Source organism: Battus philenor, unplaced genomic scaffold (genome assembly GCF_028537555.1).
Source record: "Battus philenor isolate CCGP_79_NKW_IND1 unplaced genomic scaffold, ilBatPhil1.0.hap1 SCAF_24, whole genome shotgun sequence".
Taxonomy (NCBI): domain Eukaryota; kingdom Metazoa; phylum Arthropoda; class Insecta; order Lepidoptera; family Papilionidae; genus Battus; species Battus philenor.
This window is the reverse complement of record NW_027181687.1, coordinates 510,769-534,113: the sequence shown is the minus strand read 5'-3', so window position 1 is coordinate 534,113 and position 23,345 is coordinate 510,769. Positions and strand designations below refer to the sequence as shown.

The window sequence follows — 23,345 nt, the reverse complement described above, 5'->3', positions numbered from 1 at the left end:
CTTTAACTATACTTTTATATACCAACTTTTTAAGGCCCTTAGTAGACGGTGAAGGCTTATGTCCATGATTGAAAATGATAAATGTGTATAGGCTATAGTAATTAATCATAAAGTCATATGTTCCAGGATAAACTGGCTGTGGTCGGAAAGTACAGCTCTGTACCCATCCGTGTACAGTTCTTACAATCTGTCAACCAATCAGTTGACCTCCCTCGTCAGAGGAAGAGTGAAAGAGGCTTCGCGCGTGAGGAGGAAAGGCGCGCCAATACTCCCTTACTTCTGGTTCAGATATCGAGATGACGGGTTTATGAGTCAGGTATGGTCATAGTTTTATATCTAATTTACATTTATTTATGAGAGAATATAGAGTAGTCATTTGTAGAGTAATATATAGGGTGACCAAGTGGTGACGCAGCGAAATTCTTAAGTAAGAATTTCGCTGCGAGATGGAATAAGAAATGAGGAAATCCGGAAGAACCAAAATCAATGTTGTAGCTTGAAGAATTGCTTGTCTGAAATGGCAGGGGTGGTTGGGGCCGAAAAGATTCTCGAGTGGCGACCACGAGCCGGTTGAGTCGGCATGGTTAGCTCCCCCCCACCCCCCCCCCAGATGGACCAATGACATAAGTCACGGGAAACCGCTGGATGCGAGCAGCGCAGGACTGGTCATGGTGGCGATTTTCGAGGGAATCCTTTGCATTGCAGTGAGCGTCCATCATATATACTATATACACAGTATATATATATATATATATATATATATGTGTGTGTGTGTGTATATATATAAATATATACGCGATTCTATTCTCAACAGCATATTACTATATGAATATAAACGAGTGACTAATGAATATAAATATTTAAACAATAACTATTTTTTGTATGTCGTTATCAGAATTTGGAAAATGCTCTTTTGTACCATAATATACGTAGCAAGCAATACATACAAGGTTTTACACGTATAACCAATCATCCTGTATAGCAGTCAACTTGCTGACGTCTCGGCCGTATGAGAAAGGTGGAGGGTTTTGCAGGAGGCAACTTACATTCAAAGATCAATACCGAGTCTCAGGCGTTGGAATATAGCCTCTCAGAGTCACTCTTAAACTACTGCACGGGTAACACCTGTCTTTTGTTCGATTTGCTAATGTTGGCAGTTGTGATCACACAAATCTGTTAATGCTGAAATAATGATGGTGATCGCAACATACATATGTCGAGGCATGTTCTTAATCACTCTTTCAGCAGATAGACGCCCATTGCAAGGTATATGCCACCCTCGAAGATATCTATGGAAAGATATACCATAATCGCCACTCTTGGTAAGATGGTTGACGATCGCAGTGTGGTATTATGGTACGCAAAAGACGCTGCTGTCCACCATCCGGAAATTTATTTGTGAGCAGTGGCAATCCTATCTTATTAATGCACAAAGTGTAAATTATTTAATATTGTATTCGGGTAAACGAATCCGCGACCTAAGATCGCAAGTCAGTTCCACCTAGGCTACCAGTGCACTTGTTGACATATACCATTCAAATTAAAATTTTCTCGTAAATGCGCACAAGCTTGGATCAAAGACATTGTATCCTCTGTTAACGTTCGTTAGTATAAAAATTTAAAGTTATTTATTTAAATTAAAAGCTCAACGACAACAAACACAACAGCGTCAAACAAAGAACAAAGTGAATGGTTAATTACATGTACAATGTAAATATGGTTACCTAGAAATACCTCAGATAGTTTTAATTGTCAATGAAATGTATACATTAGAATTAAGTAGGCTGATCTCTGTTATATTTAACTAATATTAAATAAAATAAACCAAATAATTGTGTAATAAAATAGTTATTTAATGGAATCTGGCGTTATTTTGCGGTAGTCCATCCTAAGTAAGAAAAGGACCACAGAGTCACACACAGAGAAACAAAGAGACTCTATGTTTGGCACTAATCGATGTAACATTACTCCTGAGGATGCCCCGTGGAGGCGCGAAACACGTGTTGGGTGATTTAACGGTGGTAGTTGTGTAATTCACATTGTTTGCCGCATTCGCAATTATAAGCGGGCTGGCGGACGGTGCACTTTGTTGCACGACAACCACTGCATGTGCGGAAGTGGCTAAATATTGGTCCTTTTCTTACTTAAAAAATAGTTACTACCTCTACAAAATGTCTCATCAAAACGTGTACAAACATTTTGCACTCGACTTCATATCACATGATAACGCTAAAACCAACAACAATGTTTAAATAATTTAATTTTTATATCGTAACAGTGGATAACATATCTAATTGTAACCATATTACTTTTACAGATGGATTTGCAAACTGTTTTGAAGACGCTGTACAAATCAAACGCATCCGGGTTCATTATTTGGGGAAGTTCCAATGACGTAAATACAGTAGACAAATGCAACAAATTGCTGAGCTATGTTGATGAAGTGTTAGGACCTGCCATCGCAAAATATGCGAAATATGATCCCAGAATCGCTGACCAGCTTACAACAGACAGCACAGATGTACCTACAGATACAACAACAATGAATGACACACCAGAAACAACAACTAATAATCAAAATAATGAGTCTAATACAACAACCGATACCACTAATCAACCGCCGCTAGGAATCACAGATATCAGTGAAAATGATCTGTTAACAAATCCGACTAACAATACTGAAGTTCAATTTGAATCTGAATTCCATAGAATTGCGTCGCATACCAATAACGAAGAGATAGTAAAAAATGTAGAAGAAGAATTAAATAAAAAATCAGAATACCACAAACCATCCAAAAACAATCACGTGGAAGGTTTTAAAGAGAATAATTTTATAGAAATGTTACTAAATATTCTATCAAATTCTAGAACGCAAATTAAAATGGACTCAAACAGAGACCTCGTTTCAACTGAAAACCATTCGACTTATAATTTATATTATACAACAGTACCATTAAATAATTACATTCCAACTTCTGAATACTCCGTATATAAATTAAATACAGATAAACCTGTTCTAGATATGAACGAAGAAACAAAAGAAATTTTAACTCTTAGTGATATTATTTTAAGAGGTTATAGCCAAAGTACAGGAAGCGTGGCAAGTACTGAGCCCATAATTCTAGAAAATAATAATTACAGTACCATTAATACATTGACGACAGAAGTCAATGGCATAACTAGTAAATATGAAAACGAAAGTAATGAATTTACTATATATGTACATACAACTAATAAAGGTCCACTTAGCACGGGTGATGGTGAATTTAATATAACAGATGCTTCAACACAAAGTGAATATGTAGAATATAATGACGACTTAGAAACAGTGACCCAAAGTTCCAGTACGACAAATGATAGTTTGAAACGATATTATAAACAATACATTGATGTAGTTCAGGCAAATGTCACATCAGAACCAACCGAAAAAGAATCTTACACAAGCATCATAGATACAAGCAACGATACTTATTCCGAAAATCTAACTAATTCGACAGAAATGTCTTGGACTACAACGGAATATACTCCTAGCACAGACACATATACAAAAGATTTAAATAATTCAACAGATTTATCAACATCGACTTCAACAGATGAAGAAATCATAAAAACAATAGATGAGGCAACAACTGAAGACGATATGTCAATTGAAAATGAAAATTTAGTGTCGTCTAGCGAAAGCACCGCATCCACTGATGACTTAGACATAGATATGTACGATGACGTCACAGGACAATCCATCTTAGATATTCTAGAAGAAAGTTCAAAGAGCTTAAGTAAAAAAGAAACAACAGATGATAACTTTTCTTTCTATTCATCAACGAGTTCACCTGATAAGGTGGTTGTATATACTTTATAGCATGTAGCAAGTGCTTATTATAACAGAATTGTTATTTTATTCACCTAAAACAGCTTTATTTAGTTTTGTTAAGTTATAACTTGTAACAGAGATGCATTTTCATTGCTTATTCGAATGTACTTAATTAACTTACGAATTTTAATTATATTTAATTAATATTACGTACGATAATTGTGGTAATTTTTTTGATTTTTATACTTTTATAACCGCAAACGAATTAATGTATTTAGACTGTTTGATTGTATTTTTCGTTAATATGGCTGAAAATAATTTTGTATGTTTGCATTTTATATATGTCACTAATTAGCACAACTAGAATACCGAATAACTACAATATTTTACTAATTTATTTGAGTACATGTTATACTTAATATTTTAAATTTGTTACATTTTTGCTTTCAAAGCGATGTGTTATTCTAAATATGTTTGCGATTCACTTGGGTCTATAAAAGCCTTGTTGGTCTAAAAAAAAAAATGTCTTAAGATATTTCGTGGCTATTACTCACGTCTTGTCCTAACAGGAGTTATCTATTTCCTTTTTGTCATATAGTCATATTATAAAACGAATGAAGAAAATTATTTGAGGCCCGGATGCTGATTACAAGTTATTTTCGATTACTAGGAGATCTGTTTTACAATCTAAATGGTAAAGAACAACATAGCTTAGACAAATTAAGTCAAGCTACCATAGATCTATAAGCAGAATCTATCATACAAAATTCAAAAGCAAATCAGGGATCTGAAAAAGAGGTACTAAAAGCTTATAACAATGAAGAAGATCTATTTAGATCATATAAATATTATATAGTATATTATTTACCATTGATGAAGAGAATCTTCAAATGCTGCCTTCTCTTGTTGGAGGTCGCTATCATTGAATCTATTATGATCATGAACCCTGTAGCTCTTAACAGCATTCTGCAGTTGATATCAAACTAAGAATAGTTCTTGAGGTTCTTCAGCTGAGTTATTTGAAAGTCGAAAGACAATTTCGATTTTCCAAAATATTTCCCTCCGTTATCAGCCATAAAGGATGGTAATACCGTATCAAAATGTAAGGTGAATTGGTTTATAAAACATATATTGTTTATTTATTCTTCCAAATAAATTTCACGCCCTTCTAAGTAATCCTCGCCCGATTAAAAGTACTTTCGTCAACGCTTTTTCCAGTCATCGAAACTTTTGTAACAGACTTATTTGTATAGCTTTCAACATCTTCTTCGTTTCGTTTTTCATCTCCTCAATCATGTCAAAACGGTGTCCCTGATTTGGCCTTTTGAGTTAGCTGAATAGCTAGCAGTTACACGGATTTAAATCAAGTCAACGAATACGGTGGTCGCGGAAAGATATCAGTCGAGTTTTTGACGCTTTTTCTTTCCAAAAAATTGAGCAATATATCAAAATTGAAACAATTGATGAAACACGTGTAACTCGAAGATAATTAAACTTTATAGACAGTCGTAACAACCTAGTAAAAGAAAATACTAATAGTCTTCCTAATGCCCGGAAATTTATGACTATTTCTCCTTACTTTTTGATCACAGTATCTCTTTAAATCATCAACCTTAATCTAATTAGTGTTGTGTTTAGTATGTTCCTTCTCTTGTTGTGTCTCTGCAACACTTTGTCATTGTATACTCTCTCCATCAAATACCTTCAGAGGTTCGTTTATAGTTTCATATGTTGTCTTCAGATCTCAAAATGTATTTGAACTTTTCTAATATCTATTCTAGCATCATATTCCTTATTGTTTAGTGTCGTTCCCTTCTCCCCAGATTGCTTCTTTCACGAGGCTGCTTTTACTATTTTGGTTTTTAATTGCGTGCAATTTCCTGTCTAAGATGTTACTTTATCCCACATAACTGATTTGTTCCATTTGGTACAACTGATTATAAAAATATACATTGCTTAGATCATTTTCGGGTCTCTACAGGACAAATTGGAGGTCGGTCCCATACCACCCTTACAAGGTAGATTTACCTCGAAGGCTTATTAAGCATTTCGATTCTAGATTCCTGAGTAATATAACTCAGGTCTTTCAAAGTCCAGAGTGAGGTACTTACTGAATCTTCCTGTTTTATCATCGTCGCTTTCCAGCCAGAGTTATATAATGTTTTTTTTAATAGATAGTGATTAATTAAAGTGAATCACTGTAAGAGTGAAATTAATAGTCCAGAAAAGCATTATGTTATAGAAACTATAATCAAGTAGTGTTCATACGAGTATAATCACAGCTTAGAATGAAGCGACGAAAATTCCAACCGTATCCTGATCTGTAAGGAACTTTTCTTCCTATCATTTTAAAATCTTTACTTAGATCTTTATATCGTAATAGAGTTATTAAGTGGATTTGTTTAATGTAAAACGAATTAATATTTCTATTCTACTTGTGTTGTGTTTGAAATGTCTTTGTTTGTTTATGTGACACCATTTACTAATATCTCCATGTAGTTTTGAATGTTTATTGTCTAACATAACATCGCTTATAGATTTAGTCGTATCGATTGCATGGAATTAGAAACTAGCATGTGATAGTTTGAGAGCCGTAGACAATTTTTTTTTTAAATTAATCTTGTTCTATCAGTTAGTCAATTGAAATTCGGTATTCATATTATTTGAAATCAAGCTTAAAGTCTTTTGTTATTACTGTCAACAGATTACATATTTTTTTTATTAATTTAAAAGTGTTAATAAATAATTACCGGATAATGTTAATTTCAAAAAAATATTCAAACATTTTCGGACGCTATTTTTTTCAGTAAGAGGTTATAGATGTAAAAGCAAAAAAGGGATATATATACACCCTATCCAAAATAGATGGCTTAAAAAAAATAAATAGCGTAATGATATTAAAGTATGAAAAAATTATTATTACTACATATTATAAATATAAGTATATTTTTCTATTTATCCCTGGAAATTTTTGTACATTCAGGAATTATTAGCCTATCGCATTGTAATAAAAAAATTAAAGATATTTCAGTCTGATCAATTTATACAGGATGATTAAAAATAGGTGTAGATGCTTTAAATCTTTTCGTTAACAATAGAGCCATACCGTAACTTCTTTAATGTTTTTTCGTCTATAATCATCATGCTGTATACACAGTCTCTCCTTCCAATTAAAAAAAAAACATAGAAGATATATAACCGGTTTTATTCAACTTGAAATTATTAAAATGTTTATTAAAAAATAAATATTTTTAATTAAAAAAAAAAATTGTCTGCGGTTGGATCAGTTTTACGTAGAGCGTTCGGAGCTGGTCGCTTTGTTTATGGGTGGTAACATTTGTGTGCGTAGGTCGACGCAGCCAGCGGCGCCCACGGGCCGCACGGCCCACGGGTCGCAGTGACCCCGTACGGGTCGCTGTTGTGTCTCACACTTGTGTGGTATACTCTTCGCTCTTGACGTCAAAGTTTAAATGCTAACCGTTTCATCTGTGATATTGTTTTAAATAGGTAAACATAGTATATTCTATGTTTTAGATTGTGTACAGTACAAATATAACTTTATGTTGAAACTGTTTTTTTTTATTTCTGCCCTGACAAACTACATACTATAAAAAATTGCTGGCCAGTAGTAGTGTAACGGAAAGAATTAATAAGAAATTTAAATTTTTCTTTTGACTCTAATTCTACTTTCTGTAAAGTTATTGTGGCAAATTATTTACATTTTACACTCAACTTCAATTTTATAGCACAACTAGCTGCAAAATAAATTAAAGTTTTTAATTAACAAATGTAAGATAAGGGTTGATCGTTGAGGGGTGAAAATTTAGGTTTGTATGTATTATTGTATGCTGTATCATAATAAAATAAAAACCAAAAAAATTGTCTAAAAAATTAAAAATAAAATTTAGGGGTGGACCACCCTTATCACTTAGGGGTATGGAAAATAGATAGTAGCCGATTCTCAGACATACTGAATACGCATGTAAAATTTGGTAAAAATCAGTCAAGCCGTTTCGGAGGAGTTCAAGTTCGAACACCGTAACACGAGATTTTTATATTATATTAGATATATTTTACCCTCATGGAGTGAAAATGGAAAAAAAAAACTATATAAAAAATAATGTAGGAATAAGAAATTCCAAATTAAAATGTTATGTGATATATTTGTTATATTTATAAATAAAAGCATGTATGTTCGTGTATATATATTTATAGATAAATAAACGTATGATTGTATGTAATTGATATATAATAAAAAGTAATAAACACCAAAAAACAATATGTTAAACATTTAATATTGTAAACAAACCAGACATAATTCATACAATAAAATCGAAAGAAACAAAGTATATTATAAACCAAGTAACCATTTCTAAAATAACAAACAAGTTAGTAAAGTTTTGAGGGAGTCTACACACTTATATTTAATTCAAATTTTATAACAAATTCATCATCAATAAAGGTGATGAAAACTTATATATAAATTATAGATTATTACTGAACTACTAGATAAACTGACATATTTAAGTTCGAGAGATGGGAGAAGTCTGTAACTTGCAGTGATAGTCTACATGTATATGATGAAAGGACTTAATGCAGGGTGTACTAAAGAATCTATATACTTAAAAAGAATCACGTTTGTGGGAGACTAGGTAGTTCTGTAGATTCTTGTTAATGTTGACCACACCTCCGATCGCAGTTATAATGAGCTCGGAGACTCTCAACAGCGCGATGCAAACTTTTGTTGCGTCTACTGTGGCGCCATCTATCATCTATTCGCTTCATCGTTCACGTGGGTAAGAGCTCGTTGCTAGGCAACGCGTGTTTCGAGGCGCGGTCCAAAGGCGGAGCGATAAGCGAGTTGCGCGCGATATGCACGCCACACGTTCTATATAATTCACAAGATAAATCTAATATCTCAAAACTAAAAGAAAGACAAATGAATTATTGATAATAATGATATTCGTAAATACCCCAATGTCTGAAGACGAAAATGTTTTACTAGTGTCTATTGTGGAAATACCATATGAATCTGAGATGAGTTTACTATGGGATTTTATAATAAAACTCAAGGTCACTTGGAGGGCAATAGTCGGAGTTTCGCTGGGAGATGGAATCAGAAATATAGCTCGAAGAATTGCACATCTGAAGTTGCAGTGAGTAAGACAAATCGCTCGTGAAACCGATGGTAGACCACGAGCAGTCGACGCGTGGATATGGACCATATAGTCAAGGTAGCGGGAAGAAGTTTTTAGGGGGCAGTATCAGCTGATATGATGAATAGATAGCTAACCACCGCACAGAAGAGAGAAAGAGTTGTTCTTGAACACGAGTGGAGTTTCATCGTCCGTCACAAAGTTCCTGTCAGGTCTGACGCTGCCAAATGGATTCAGCTTCGGCCCAATCAGCACTTTATATGATGCCTCCGAGCAGCTGTCGATGCTTGCCAAGTCTCTTGTCAGTTCTTCTAGACTGTGGGAGGTTAGTACGAAAGGAACCTTTTGTTTGAAGATGCAGTTTATATTCGTCGACCAATACTCCGAACCGATGTACATCGATGACCTGTATATGCTGGGATTGAAGGCGCATACTGAAATCAATTGAATTAGCTTTAAACACATAATTTCTAGTATATGGATAAATTTGGAACTGATACAATAGCAATAGCTATGTGCACCTAAAAGGTAAACAGACTTTATTAAGGTTGTCGGAAGATGTTCAAAGAAATATCTGAGGAAGAATTAGGTCCAGCCGTGGGCATCGTGTCTTACGGCAGTAACGATTATGATGTAAAATCCGGCTATACGTAAGGCTATATCAAAAAAATTCAAACTACAAAGGGTACAATAAAGTTGATATAAAATAACATTTGCTTTAAGTTTTGATGCTTTATTAAAACATCAATAACTAATTTATTTTCAAAATGATAAGAAACAACTTGAATTATTTCTCTTTATAACTTTAAATGAAAAAAGTAACTTGATTTTAAACTTAACCACGAATATTACTTGTGTTGATGATTATAAATCATATCTAAGTTATTCATGCCTCCAATCGAATATAGATAAAATCAATTCTAAAGATAAAATTCATTTAACCAATTTCGGAACTAACAGATCTCTTACGACAACTTTTTAAAACCGTTTTTTTATTCTTCTCTGCTTTGCAATTATTATATTTGTGGAGAAGAAGAAGGAAGTATGAAAGTACGCTGAACTTCGTTTAAAGAGAACTTTAGAGTCTTGCTATGAAATTAAATTTTAATATTCTTTATTGTACACGCTGGAAAATATATACGTAGTTGTATAATAGTAAAGATAATACAATGGGCGCTCTTATCACATGAGGCGATTTCTTACAGATAACCATAGCCATATATGGAAACAGTAGAGAAATAAATAATGGGTTTAACATGCACATATAGACAAAACACACACACACACACATATATATAACGATAAATACAATAATATATAAAATCATCAAACTGACTTGGATCGCACTTGCTTCAGAAGGAATTAAAAAATAATAAAAATATTTAAGGATTAATAATCATAGGCCTAGTAAATAATTCTTAAAAATTTTCTTTAAAATAGGTAATGAGTAAGCACGTTTTATATTCAGCGGTAAATCCACAATCAACCGGCCTGTATGGTAAAAAATTTGACAGTGAACTAAGAATGTGCGTATAAAGATACGAAAAGGATGTTGATATCTCACCAATATCAGGCACTATAAATTCATCACCAGACCAATATTCCTTGTAACTCTTCTTATCCTGGAAACTGAATTGAAGACGACGCTTGTTCGTACGACAGTTTTCGCAGAGGCTAAAACAAAATAATGTTTATTTTAAAACTATTCACTATCCATTTCTTTACTGGAAAAAACTCGATGCAGGCTGTTTCAAGCTAATAGTGGATAGGGACTTTACTTTTAACACTTTTAACTTTAAATGATTGACGATGGCTTTAAGATTCCGAAGTACTAGAGGCCCAATTGTGGAAAAACGACCAGGTTAAGAACACGCTGAATGCTGGCCACTTGCAAACCTATATATTGGAAATCTATGACGAATGGCTATGCCCAGCGGTGGACATATCACGGTTGACAAACAATCACGATGATTGGAATATAACATGATAAAGTACTGTCGCGTACAATTTTTAAAATAATACCATCACTATATATATATACTAGCTGATCCCGCAAACGTTGTTTTGCAAAAAAAAAATAGTTTTTAATTAACAAATGTAAGATAAGGGTTGATCGTAGAGGGGTGAAAATTTAGGTTTGTATGTATTTTTGTATGCTGTATCATAATAAAATAAAAACCAAAAAAATTGTCTAAAAAATTAAAAATAAAATTTAGGTGTGGACCACCCTTATCACTTAGGGGTATGGAAAATAGATAGTAGCCGATTCTCAGACATACTGAATATGCATGTAAAATTTGGTAAAAATCGGTCAAGCCGTTTCGGAGGAGTTCAAGTTCGAACACCGTGACACGAGAATTTTAAATATTAGATATGTTTATATATATATATAAACATATCTAATATTTAAAAGTTTGTATATATAAATATAAATATATATATATATATATATATATATATATATATATATATATATATATATATATATATATATATACATACAGCTATAAAAAATTATTATACTCTTGGAAGGCGAGTGAAGGGTCGAAGTGCGGTATTAGGTACGCAGAGGACGATACTGCCTATCCTCTGGAAAATTAAAATTTTTTGAAATATATTTAATGCACCAAGTTTGAATTATAAGATTTTATTTCGGGAATTGAACCCGCGACCTACGATCGCAAGCCCAAATCTTCTACCGTTGGGATATCACTGCTCCACAATGGAAAATCCTCTACCATTAAAAATAAAATATATATATATATATATATATATATATATATATATATATAAATATATATATATATATATATATATATTTATATTATGAGACGCAATGAAATGCGTAATTAATAGGTTTCTAAAAACAAAGCAATATTTTTACAGTTATTGTATTTATTAAAAACTTTCGTCATCATGTGAGTTGTCTGATGTCCACAGCTGGGCATAGGCAGGCATTCACGACAAATTTCCAATAGAACTGGTTGACAGCGGTCTGTATCCAACACGTAGGCTTTCATATTTGTTATCAATAATATATAAGAATTTTTGAAAAACATACCGAACGATAATAATTTTTAAAACGTGTTAACCAAAGAATCTAAAGGTAATTTTGGCACATTAATCGCGAGGGAATCTTCAAAGATTCACATTTGTCTTGCGGACCGCTGGTTGGCCTCACCTTCTCTTCCAAAAGTGTCTTGCAAAAAAATACTGTTTGGTATTTAAATTTAATTATAAACCTGTTACAGGTATGCTGATTTTAGGCACTGGCTAAACAAATTAAAAGGAATACAATAATAAGTAACACATACTTGACATTTCCTAACAAATCCAGAGGAAGGTTTGAAGGGTTAAGTTCACGTCCTATGAGGACCACGCGTAGATCCTTTACATCCGGCTTAAGATGCAGAAGGAACACCTCCCACTTGTTCAGCGAATCCGCTTCGAACTGTAGCTCTGAGCCCACCGCGTGGACAGTGAACGTGGATTTCTAGAAACAATAATAATAGTATTAAGGGATGATTTAACCAATCACCCTGTACACTGCTGTAAGGTTTACACAAGAACCCTTCGTATTACTGGCCGCTATGGAATTCGAATGTATTAAAATTCGAACACCGATTTGAATTCGGAAGCTGTCAGTGATGTGACCGCAGTCATGGAGGAATAAATACATACAAGGGTGTTAGTTCACCTCCATGTACGCATACATAGGTTTTACTTTTCTCATGCTGTCTTCGTAACTATGTCCTTTATTGTATATAAAAAAACATATATATATAATATACACAACTATACACCAAAAAAAGATGAGGAGACACGCTACTACGCTTATCGTCCCGCTTATCGCTCCGCTTATGACAACGCTACTTGACAGTGGTATATTTTGACGTCGCACCTTCACGCTTACTGTCGCTGCTAAGTCCAGGATTCTCTCTACTCATGCCTTCACAAGGAAACATCCTAGCGCTAGACCTTACGAGGTTTATCATTGGTTCAATTCTTCTCATTTGCTTCATTAATATCATGTCACTTGATAGACGCCCACTGCATAGTATTGTCCTTTCCAAAAATCGCCACAAAATCTGATCTATCACTGTCCCTATCACAGATTTGACTATGTATATCGTTTGTCTATCTAGTAGCGGGACTAGTCCTAAGGCGTGGCCTTGTCTACCGGCTCCAACTTGTTACAAAGAGAACCTTTCGGCTCCAACATCTATTGCATGTTCGATGTGCCACTTTAGACAAGCAAGTTTTAGAGTGACCGTGGCTCTTCTGCGGATCTCCTTATTTCTGAATTAATCTCGCAGCGAAGCTGTGATGGTATATAATCGACTCAAGTGCTTCGGCCTTTAATCACTTCACCTTCACCTTGATTCTTTGAGGAAAGTAGGTTGATGCGAAATCATGATGATGAAGTAAGGCATCATTTTAAATATTGTCGATTAATTTCTTCGGTCTTGTCGCCACATCTTTGTCAGTGTAGACAGACTTACTGTAGTGAAGTTTAGTGTTAAAAACTTAAAGAAAAAACACCTGTTAATTTATACATTTATTAATTGAATTTAAACTACTCACAATAAAATTTTATACCTGTTATGTAAAATATACGTAACATTAAATAAACATAAAATAAACTATAAATAAAATAACTTAAGCAATAAGTCTTAAGTAATATTTTTCGTGAGAAGGATTAACCTGATGCTTTACAAGTGTTTTTACAACAAGTTCAAAATGTATTGCGACCACAAAGCGAATACCAACATCTTACAACTTACACAATTTTATAAACATATATAATAATTTTTTTACTTCATAGGTACTTTCATAAATAATGTAAATCTTTTGATATTATTAGATAGTATAATGTAAGTAATAGGTACTATCAATGTATGTGTTGAGATCCACTGTCGTGGACCCCTATTTTCATTTCATGGACCCCCAATTTTCGCTGATGTAGACCCCTTGCAGGTTGTCATAGACTACTAGGAGTCAATATAGACCACTTTGGGAATCACTGCTATAGATGATATATGACAGTAATATAGAGAAGTAAATATAATCAAAGTTAGAAATGTACTTGTAAATAAAAGTAAGCAAGACATTGTAAATAAAATAGTAGAGAAGAAGTAATAGAGAACAGTACTAAAATATAAGATATAAAAGTAGAAGTAACGAAGTTAATAACAGAGCGGGAAACGCGCAAAATTGATGACTAAGAAAGAAGAAGTAAGAGGACCCTGGGTGAACATGCCAGGGTAAATAGGAAAAGAATATGAATCAGTTTACCTTAGTTATACCGTTGGGGCAGTTCGCTATCTGACGGAAAAGCTGGTAGCAGAAGGCGGTCGTCAGAGGTGCGGTGGCCAGCTGCGTCAGCGCTGCATACTGCACGTCTGTCATATCTGGAACATAGATTAAAAATAATGATTATTATTAATGTGGTGATGATGTATAGTTCTCTCGACTTCTCTCACTATCCTGGTGAATACACGGACACTAAATGATCCAAAGATAGGGCTATGCTCAAGATTAAAATGATGAGATCCGTCGATGAATGAAAGAGCCAGATATAGCCGTAATAATAAAAATAAATTTTATTTCCACAACATTCGAAATTACAATTAAACCCACACTAGGCACAGTCTGCCTCGTAGAATAAATTACATTCGAAATAATACTTTGAACTTTCATGCAATAGTATGAAAGGAAAATTTAAACCGCTACAATATTATAGACAGTAAGAAAAGGTATAATATATGGCTACTTCAGCTATGTATCAGTAGTCGTGCAATAAAGTGCACCGCCCGCCAGCCCGCTGATAAATGCGCGTGCGGTAAACAATGCGAATTACACGACTACCACCGTTAATTCATTTAACACACTGTTTCACCCCTCCACAGGGCATCCTCAGGAGTAATGTTACACCGACCAGTGTCAAACACCGAGTCCTCTCCTCATTGACTCATGATTTATCAGCGGGCTGGCGGACGGTGCACTTCATTGTACGACTACTGCTACATAGCAGAAGTAGCGATATATTAGTCCTTTACTTATGATGGAGTTCTGCATAGTAACGCCTGAATCTACTAGATATTTAATATTATAGTCCGAAACGTGGTCGTTTACGATAGACCTTTTGCTAACCTTAAGGTAAACCAGAATTCAATGAAGAAAGCTGTGCTCTAAGTTTTGACAATAGATCCAATCATAAATAAGAAGATCTTCAGCAGAAACAAGGTAACTAAAGTAGCTCGAAGAACTGCTCATTTGAATCGACAGTGAGAGTTCATTGCTCGTACAACAGATGACCGTTGGGGATGAAAGGTACTCAAGAGCCGACCGCTAGCAGGTAGATACATCGATAGGCCTCGTGTTTGTTGGATCGACGATATAATTAATGTCGGAGGAAGTTTCTGGATGCAGGTAGTGGGAAATTAGTCATTGTTGCGATCTTTTAGGAAGACCTTTGCTTTGACTATCGGCTTATTTGTTGATAATAGTAATTATTAAACTTATTAGAAGCTTTTCATAAAATATTAGGAGGACTGGAAAGTATTATTGTCTTTGTTGAAATATTTTATGTTTATTACCGCTCTTATAATGAAAATTTGTATACTAGACGGCAAAAGGTTGTTGATAACGAAGGTAAATATATTGTTGATTAGAAATAAAAACTTGTTAAAAATGTAGTCGTGTGAATTTAACTTAAGAAAGCTACATTACTTTTCGGTCCTTCTAATATTTGCAGTTTTTAAAAAGAATAATTTCATCGAGATATAAGAAAAATACACAATACAAAGTGACTGCATCTTAACAAAGACAATAAGGAAAGTTATTGGACGCATTCTCAATATATTGTCTTGTAATAAGTTAAGTTAAATTTAAATTACTTATCAAACTTTAAGCTACGTTGTAATTTCTATGGTACCTAATGAAATGTAGTTACAAAATATAAAAAAATCGAGAAAAAAAATGTTTTTTTTTGCAATATAAAACTGAGTTACACTTACCAATTGTTTCTTCATACATCGACGCAAGTACTTCATTGATCTTATCAGGGATGATGAAGTCACCCACCATCACCTTTCCAGGAAATTTCGGCACCAGCCTACCGTTTGTCTGCTGGTACAGTACCATTTTCTGGTACAGTGCATAAGACTTGCACCATCTCAGATGATTAACGGGCAGGTGATCCGGATGCTCGGCACAATATGACACCTTTTTAAAAAAGATAATTGTCAATGGTGTACATTCATTCAACAAGACCACTTCACAAACAGTTTATGTCCCTTTTACCTTATAAAGTTGTGATTAAAGATAGGATAAAAGATAAAATTAATTTATACAACATTGGAACTTTTAATAAAACTTTTATTGGTCGTCAACTTGTTATTATTGTTTTTGAATCTACTCTGCTTCACAAGGTGTTATAGTTTTATAGAAAAACCAGGAAGAAACTCCACAACAACACATCTTTTAGTAAATTTTAACACAGATTTATAAATATACTCATTAGATTTAGCATAAATAAAATAAAAGGCTTGATCATCAAGAACCCTAGATGATATAAGCAAACGTCTGCAGGTATTTTTTTTACAGGTTTGAAAATAGATATAAAAACCTTAAAGGCTTCTATAGTTCATTTGCCATCAATAACTGTGTGGTATACCCATAAATCAATGATTTTCAGAAATATAAATTACGTAATAAAGTATAGTAATAAGAAATAAAAATTTATTCTTTGTTACCCACTGATCCTGCAAACATTGTACTGCCTGAAGCTAATAACGTGTCGTATTATAATAGAAAAAGATAGCATATTTCAGAGTGATCACATTATACAGGTGATTGGAGAGATGTGTAAAAATTTTAAAGCATTTTGCTGACAAATGAACTACACATTCATCTGTTTAAAGCTTTTCCACTTATTTTCATTCACACTGTATATATAAAGAGGAACCAACTGTACCCTGTGTGGCTTTTTGTGGGCGAAATTTCATAAAATACTTTCTTAAAATATGTTCAGTGTTAGCCAAGCGGTAGAAGACTTAAACTTGCGATCTCGGGTCGTGGATTCATTTCCCAATTAACACCTTGTGCATTGTTTATATAGGATTGTCACTGGTTACAAACAAGTTAATAGAGGAAGGTCTGGAACTTCCTCTGTGTACCATAATACCACACTGCGATCGCCAACCCGCCTGCCAAGAATGGCGATTGGGGTATATACTTCCATAGATATCTTTGAGGGGACCTATCTCGTGTGGAGAGCGCCTATAGGCTGATAAGACCGCGACAATTCTTAATAATTCTTTACATTTAAAAAAATGTTCTGGTAAAGTTTAATATTTATGAGAAGTATAGACTGAAAATATATATTTTTATAATGAAGCCTTCCTCAACCGCCTTGAAAGCCTCTAAGCCTGCAGTTTCAAAGATATAGTGACAAGTAAGACGTTAGTGGAAATTTATGTATATACGCAACAGAAAATGTAACTTGTAATGTTGTGTATCAAAGAACCAAATAAATGTTACGTTTTTTTAAATATATTTTTTTATTTATTCAGTTTCGAATCGATTAAACATAGCTAGGGCTCAACTACAGCATATCTTATGAAACGACATTAAATATAATTTTATAACTTCTTACTTATGTCGCAGGCCATCTAGCGGTGGACACATACGTATTATATATACACACACACACACACATATATATACATATTTAACTATAATATATATATATATATATTCAAGTTAATTTACCAATTTTTAAACCCTAAAACATAGTAAAAGAAACAATGACTTCTGACTTTTATTCCGGCCTTAATTTTTATGTAAATACTTACTGTTTGTGTATTATTGTTTGTATAGTATTGCAAGCCTATAGGTCAGCCAAAAGGTCTATGTCCTTATTTATATGCCTATGTCCATTATGTAAAATAATAAAATTTTATAACGATAAATATATGTATAAAATAGAAAATTATGATTTAAAATTAGAAACTCCAGTCATTTGTAGTAACAGAGATAAAGAAATTCATTGAATCCGGCAATGATTTCACGAATTATTATAAAAATAAATTTAAGAAAAATTTATTCGCATAGATTACTCATTATCGCAAATAAACCGAACATTCTAAAATTATAACAATCCGCCATAAATAGCCACACGCCACATCTGCAGCATTTCAGAAACGCCGTGACTCAGTGCAGAATGCGTTTATTGACCAAAATAGATATTTCACACTTTACTACAAATTCAATAAACAGAAATCACTTATGAATGACCTGTTATTAATGTTGAAAGTGTCATACAAATTGATATTAAACTCTCAGAATACGAGGATATATTTCATTATGTGTAAGAGGTAAGGAGAAATACAAAATGAGCTTTGTTTACAATTATAGAAGTATTTATATGACGTTGTTTATTTATAAGTATAAAGGCTTTATAGGGGTAAATCTGTAGAACATTTGTCAATTAATGCATGAAACTCCTATCCGAAAATAAATGACTTCAAATCCAATGGGAATAAATAACATAATGATAATAAAGAAAAGGCGTTTTCAAAATTATTATTAAAACGTTACAAAACTATTTATTGTTTTCTATCTGTTTACTACCATTATAATTCCAAAATAATCATTTCATATAAGGTGATTGAAAATAAATGTAAAAAAGCTTTTAAGCTTATTGTTAACAATAGAACTTAAAGAGCTGATACAACACGTTTTTAACTAATCACCTTGAATATTAAATTTATTCAATGAACAAGATATTTCAATCAAATTTCTTAGAAGTGAGTCAACATAATAACATAATAGATGTTCTATTCATTTATGTCCAATCATGTGTGACGCAACATTAAAGTCAATCGCGTCATCTCATTTCCGCATCCTTACCTGTCCACATCCTTCGCAATCCATTAACTTAGACTGTTTCCACTCCCTGCATTTCTCGTCCGCGCACGTTCTTGGATAAAGCAAAGCCTCCTGTTCCCAAGCCAGTAACTTTCGTTTCAGAATCTTTTCGCATGAAAGTATCATCTGCATTCTAATAAGTCGATAGTTCTGTCCGTATACGTTCTTCGCGTCCGCGTAAATATGTTTTTGATCTAAAATTAACATGAATGTCAGCGCTTTCAAAGTATAAATCAAAATGATAGTGTAACAGTAAGGACTGGTGATCGCTGAGTAAGGATTCTCGGTGAAATATTACATCATCATCATCATCTTGTCTGCCAACCGACGAACACTTTCGGGCTTCCTCAAAGCTCGCCACGAAGGCCGATCTTGCACTGCATCTTGCAAATTTCCGCGACCTTTCATTTCGGTCCAACAAGTCAGATGCAAACTTTGTACGAATTAATATAAAGTAAAGACTGAAGGAAAACCTCCTAAAAAATCCGGTATATACAAGAACCGGGAAATATTTCTCACAGAAAAGTCAAGTTTTAATAATTATATAAAAATGGGAACTTTAAAAAGGTAACACAACATACATAAATTACAAGTAAGGATGAACACTAACCTTTTAAATGCGCTATTGTGGAGACCGCAAAACATAAAGACTGGTGTCGGGGCCAGTCTTCATCTTTGTGCTTTTGGCCGCAATAAAAAACTAGATTACAGAACTTGCAAGCTACTCTAGCCTGCTTCAAGTCCTTTCTGCAAACATGACAAACGCTTACAAGGAAAACTTTACGAAAACTGTATTTATACACATACTCGGCTTTCTCATTGGTTACGTATGAAAATGACTCAATTTCATATCTATCTTTTGTAAATTTTACTTTGTTTTCTGTTTGTGACTCTTTTGAGTTTTTATCTGTGGTAGGATCCGTTTCAGGCTCTACGGCATCCTTTATTTTAACTCTGGCTTGTTTTGAATTAGGCGTTTTATTCTTTTCTTTTTTATAGTCGGTTTTACTCGATGACACAGGAATGTTGGGATGGCCTAATAAGTTTTTTGGCTGCGACACTGGATTGATATTCTTATCATTTCTTTCTTTCTCTTCGTCTTCTAATGGGGGCGTAATATTGATTTCTGGTTTATTTAGTGTTGATTCTTTTTGGGGTTGCTCGTTTTGAGCATCATTATTTAATTCATTGGCTATCATTTCAAATGTTTTGTTCACGTCTGCTTCGTCAACGCTAGATGATAAAGCATCTTCGAAATTTTCAATCGGTTCAAAATTTAATTCAGTTTGTTGACGCTGGACGCTATCATTTTGGCTAGAAGATTGCTGTTTTGCTTTTTCGTCGGAAGTCTTAGCTTTTTCTTCATTCTTGCTTTCTTGTTTAGATTCATCGGTTTTGTTTTCTGTACTCGTGGTTGATGATTGACTAGTATGTGATTCAGGTTCTCGTCTCCCTCTCTTTTTTGATTTACCTTTTCCTTTGCGATCCTTGCGAGATGGGCAAATAGGTGGTATTACATCGGAAACCACAGGTACCTTGACGGTGCAATCCTCAGCCTTTAAAATGTCTTCAGCATCCTTCACTTCTGATGCAGTAAATTTATTTTCAATATCATTTAATCGATCTGCTAAAGGTTTATACACGTTGTTTGCATCCTCCGATACATCTGTTTTTAATTTAGTTTCCTCCTCTATATTCGATTCCATGTTTTCGCTTGTTTTATTTATTATTTTTTCTTCGTCATCTTCCAATGATGTAAGTTCTGCAAGAGATTTCTCCAAAGATATCTTCAACTCTTCCAAGTCTTGATTGACTGCCATCATTTTTGATTTTAAATCAGTCCTTTCTTGCTCTTTGTTAAGTGTACTTTCTATTTCTGTTACGCTAATATCTGTAGGTATAATTTTTGGTGTTGAAACTGGCGTTTCTCCCGAACCTTGTATTATATTAGAAGTCAGAACAGGGATGCCTAATTTCATTTCATCCGAGTTAGTAATTTCATGTATAATCGTATTATTATTGTTGTCCGCAAACATTTGTTGGCTATTTGAACGAGGTATTTGTATAAAATCTGGGGTGTTAACAGAAATTTCATTCAGTTTTTCTTCTTTATCTACTTCTACTTTTTTATTTTCTACTTCGCTTGATGAAAGATTAGTTACTTCCTTTTGAGATAAAGGAATTGCTTTCTTTTCGTTCAGTATATTTTGAGAAACTAGCTCATTATTTAAATTACTTGGATCCTGTTCAATATTTTCTATAGACTTTGTTAAACTTTCTTTAGTTTCTTCTCTTTTCTCAGGTGTTTTGAAAGTTTCAGTAGTTTTCAAATTTTCGATGGAAGCCTTACCTTCTTCTAAATTCTGGCAAAGTATATCTGGTAGTATTAATTTTGATTCTGCTGCAGAATTTGATGTATCTTCTAATTTGTTTTCTTCGAAATTGCTTGTGTCGACTGTAACTAAATTTAAAGTTTCATTTTTTTGTGGAGTGTCTGCATATTTATGTTTGTCATGTGCAGGTTTCCTTTGTACCGGTTTTGCAATCATTGCTTTTTGTTTTGGTTCGTCTATCGTTGTATAGTCGGGTATATCCTTCGTATCAGTATCTTCCTTACTTACCATCTGATTATCTTTTTCAATTACTTCGGTACAACCTGAAGTTGTATTATCACTTGTCACGTCGGCATTAGGTAGAATAATTACTTCTCGATTTTCTTGTTCATGTAAAAGAGGATGTTTTTTCTCCTTTCTTTTCTTTTTTCGTGACAACGTATCAGTGCTTTTCATTAGTTCGTTTTCAATTGGGTCCTCCGTAGATAAATTTGTTACAAGATTTTCTACACTTACAGGAATATTCTCTTTAGAAATTTCAAGGTCTTGTATATTATCATTTACCGAACGCTCTAAACTATCGTTTTCATGTTTTATGTCTGATAATTCACTAAATGCAGCAGTACAAGTTACCTGTTCATCAGTCTTTTCAGATTTTTCAGAATCATGTCTTCGTTTTTTCTTTTTACCTTTTTTATTCAGAGCTTTAAACTCATTCGGACTTTCATCAACGATGGTGTCCTCTTTTGATTCTGATGCACGATTTTCGGTAAATTCTTGCACTTCATTGTCCGATTTATTTTCCAACAGAACTTCCTTCGATTGTTTTTTGCTTTTATTTTTCTTTTTACGCGCACAAGGTTGAGCAACAATATTTTCTTGAATTACAGTATCTGAGGTGAGGATTTCGGAGACATTTTTTTCTTCTTCTACAATTTCTTTTATTTCGCTTTGATCTTTTGTTGACTCAACAGGTGTATCACTAACATTATGCTTTTTCTTTTTACCTTTATTTCTCTTTGGTTTAACCGGTGTTTCTCCAATATTAGTGGTTGTGACTTCGCTAGCAGATTCCACGATTTCTTCAATATTTTGTATTTTCTTCTCTTCTATTAACACATTGTCTGATTTTGCACTCACAGTTAGATCCTGTGTAACTTCTTCTGCTTTTAAAACAGCTTCCAGATTTTCTGGTATCTCTAGATCTTGAATAACATTCTCATTTTCTTTAATATCTCCTTTCGGTGGTGGTTTTGGATGCACTTTAGTTCGCTTTTTGTTTTTATGCTTGTTAAAGTTCATTTTGTGAGAATATTCTTAAAAATCAATCGGTATAATACAATTGCACTTTACAATGAACAATTCGTATACGCGACTGTACTGTGCTAAATACAGAGGCTGTCTGACCGATTTCGGCGCGTGCGCCTATTCTTGTCTACAAATTCGTTTGTGATTTCTCGAAATGTCATTCACCGGTTGTGTGATATTGATAATAAACTTTATCAGACGTGAATAGAGTTGAATTTTCTCTGTTGAAGTATAGGGGTGTAGTTGTTACTAGTTTGGCCACGAGGAAACGGCGCTTGCCAAAAGTGCATTAACGTTATGACTTAGTTACGGCTATAGAAATAGAATAAATTTATAGCATACCTCTTCAAGCCAAGTATACAGAAAGGGTAAGACGAATACATGAGCTTAATACATGTTTACATACGATTGTCATTAACCCTGTATGTGTTGGTAGCCATGTAGACTCACAGTCGAACTCGCTTATACAGGGTGATTAGTTATATGCGTAAAAGCTTTCAAAGATGTAAATGTATAGCTTACTTGCCGTTAACTAATATATAGTAGACCCTATTCACAAATCAATTGTTTCAGAAATAATAAATAATGTAAATAAGAAAAGGCATTTACTAAATTTTAATTTAGTAAATGCCTTTTCTTATTAATTTTACTTGATTTTTTTTTTATTAATTTTACTTGATTTTTTTTTTCTCTTAAGTTAAAATGATGAATGCGTATTAAGTGACACCCTAAGCCGAAGCTATCTTACAGGATCCTTGCAGTACATCGTACCTCCGGGAACAATACGCTATTAGCTCCATGCCT

The 23,345-nt window shown here is 33.6% G+C and overlaps 2 protein-coding genes across 2 annotated transcripts in view; one reads left to right on the top strand and one right to left on the bottom strand.

Moving 5' to 3' along the window:
• Positions 1-3,859, top strand: part of LOC137924467 (uncharacterized) — a 48,456-nt gene extending 44,597 nt beyond the window's left edge. The window contains exons 5-6 of the mRNA XM_068767853.1: positions 127-316; positions 2,318-3,859. Coding sequence (XP_068623954.1) covers positions 127-316; positions 2,318-3,859 — 1,732 coding nt within the window. The remainder of the gene's footprint in view (positions 1-126; positions 317-2,317) is intronic.
• A 4,266-nt stretch (positions 3,860-8,125) lies between these two features.
• On the bottom strand, positions 8,126-22,623 carry LOC137924666 (enolase-phosphatase E1-like). Its single transcript, XM_068768088.1, has 7 exons — positions 19,511-22,623; positions 18,883-19,094; positions 15,987-16,194; positions 14,263-14,378; positions 12,282-12,460; positions 10,532-10,641; positions 8,126-9,401 (listed from the first exon to the last, which is right to left on the bottom strand). Exons 1-7 carry the CDS (start codon positions 22,533-22,535, stop codon positions 9,100-9,102), a joined length of 4,152 nt encoding a protein of 1,383 aa, XP_068624189.1. The 5' UTR covers positions 22,536-22,623; the 3' UTR covers positions 8,126-9,099.
• Positions 22,624-23,345: the final 722 nt, after the last annotated feature.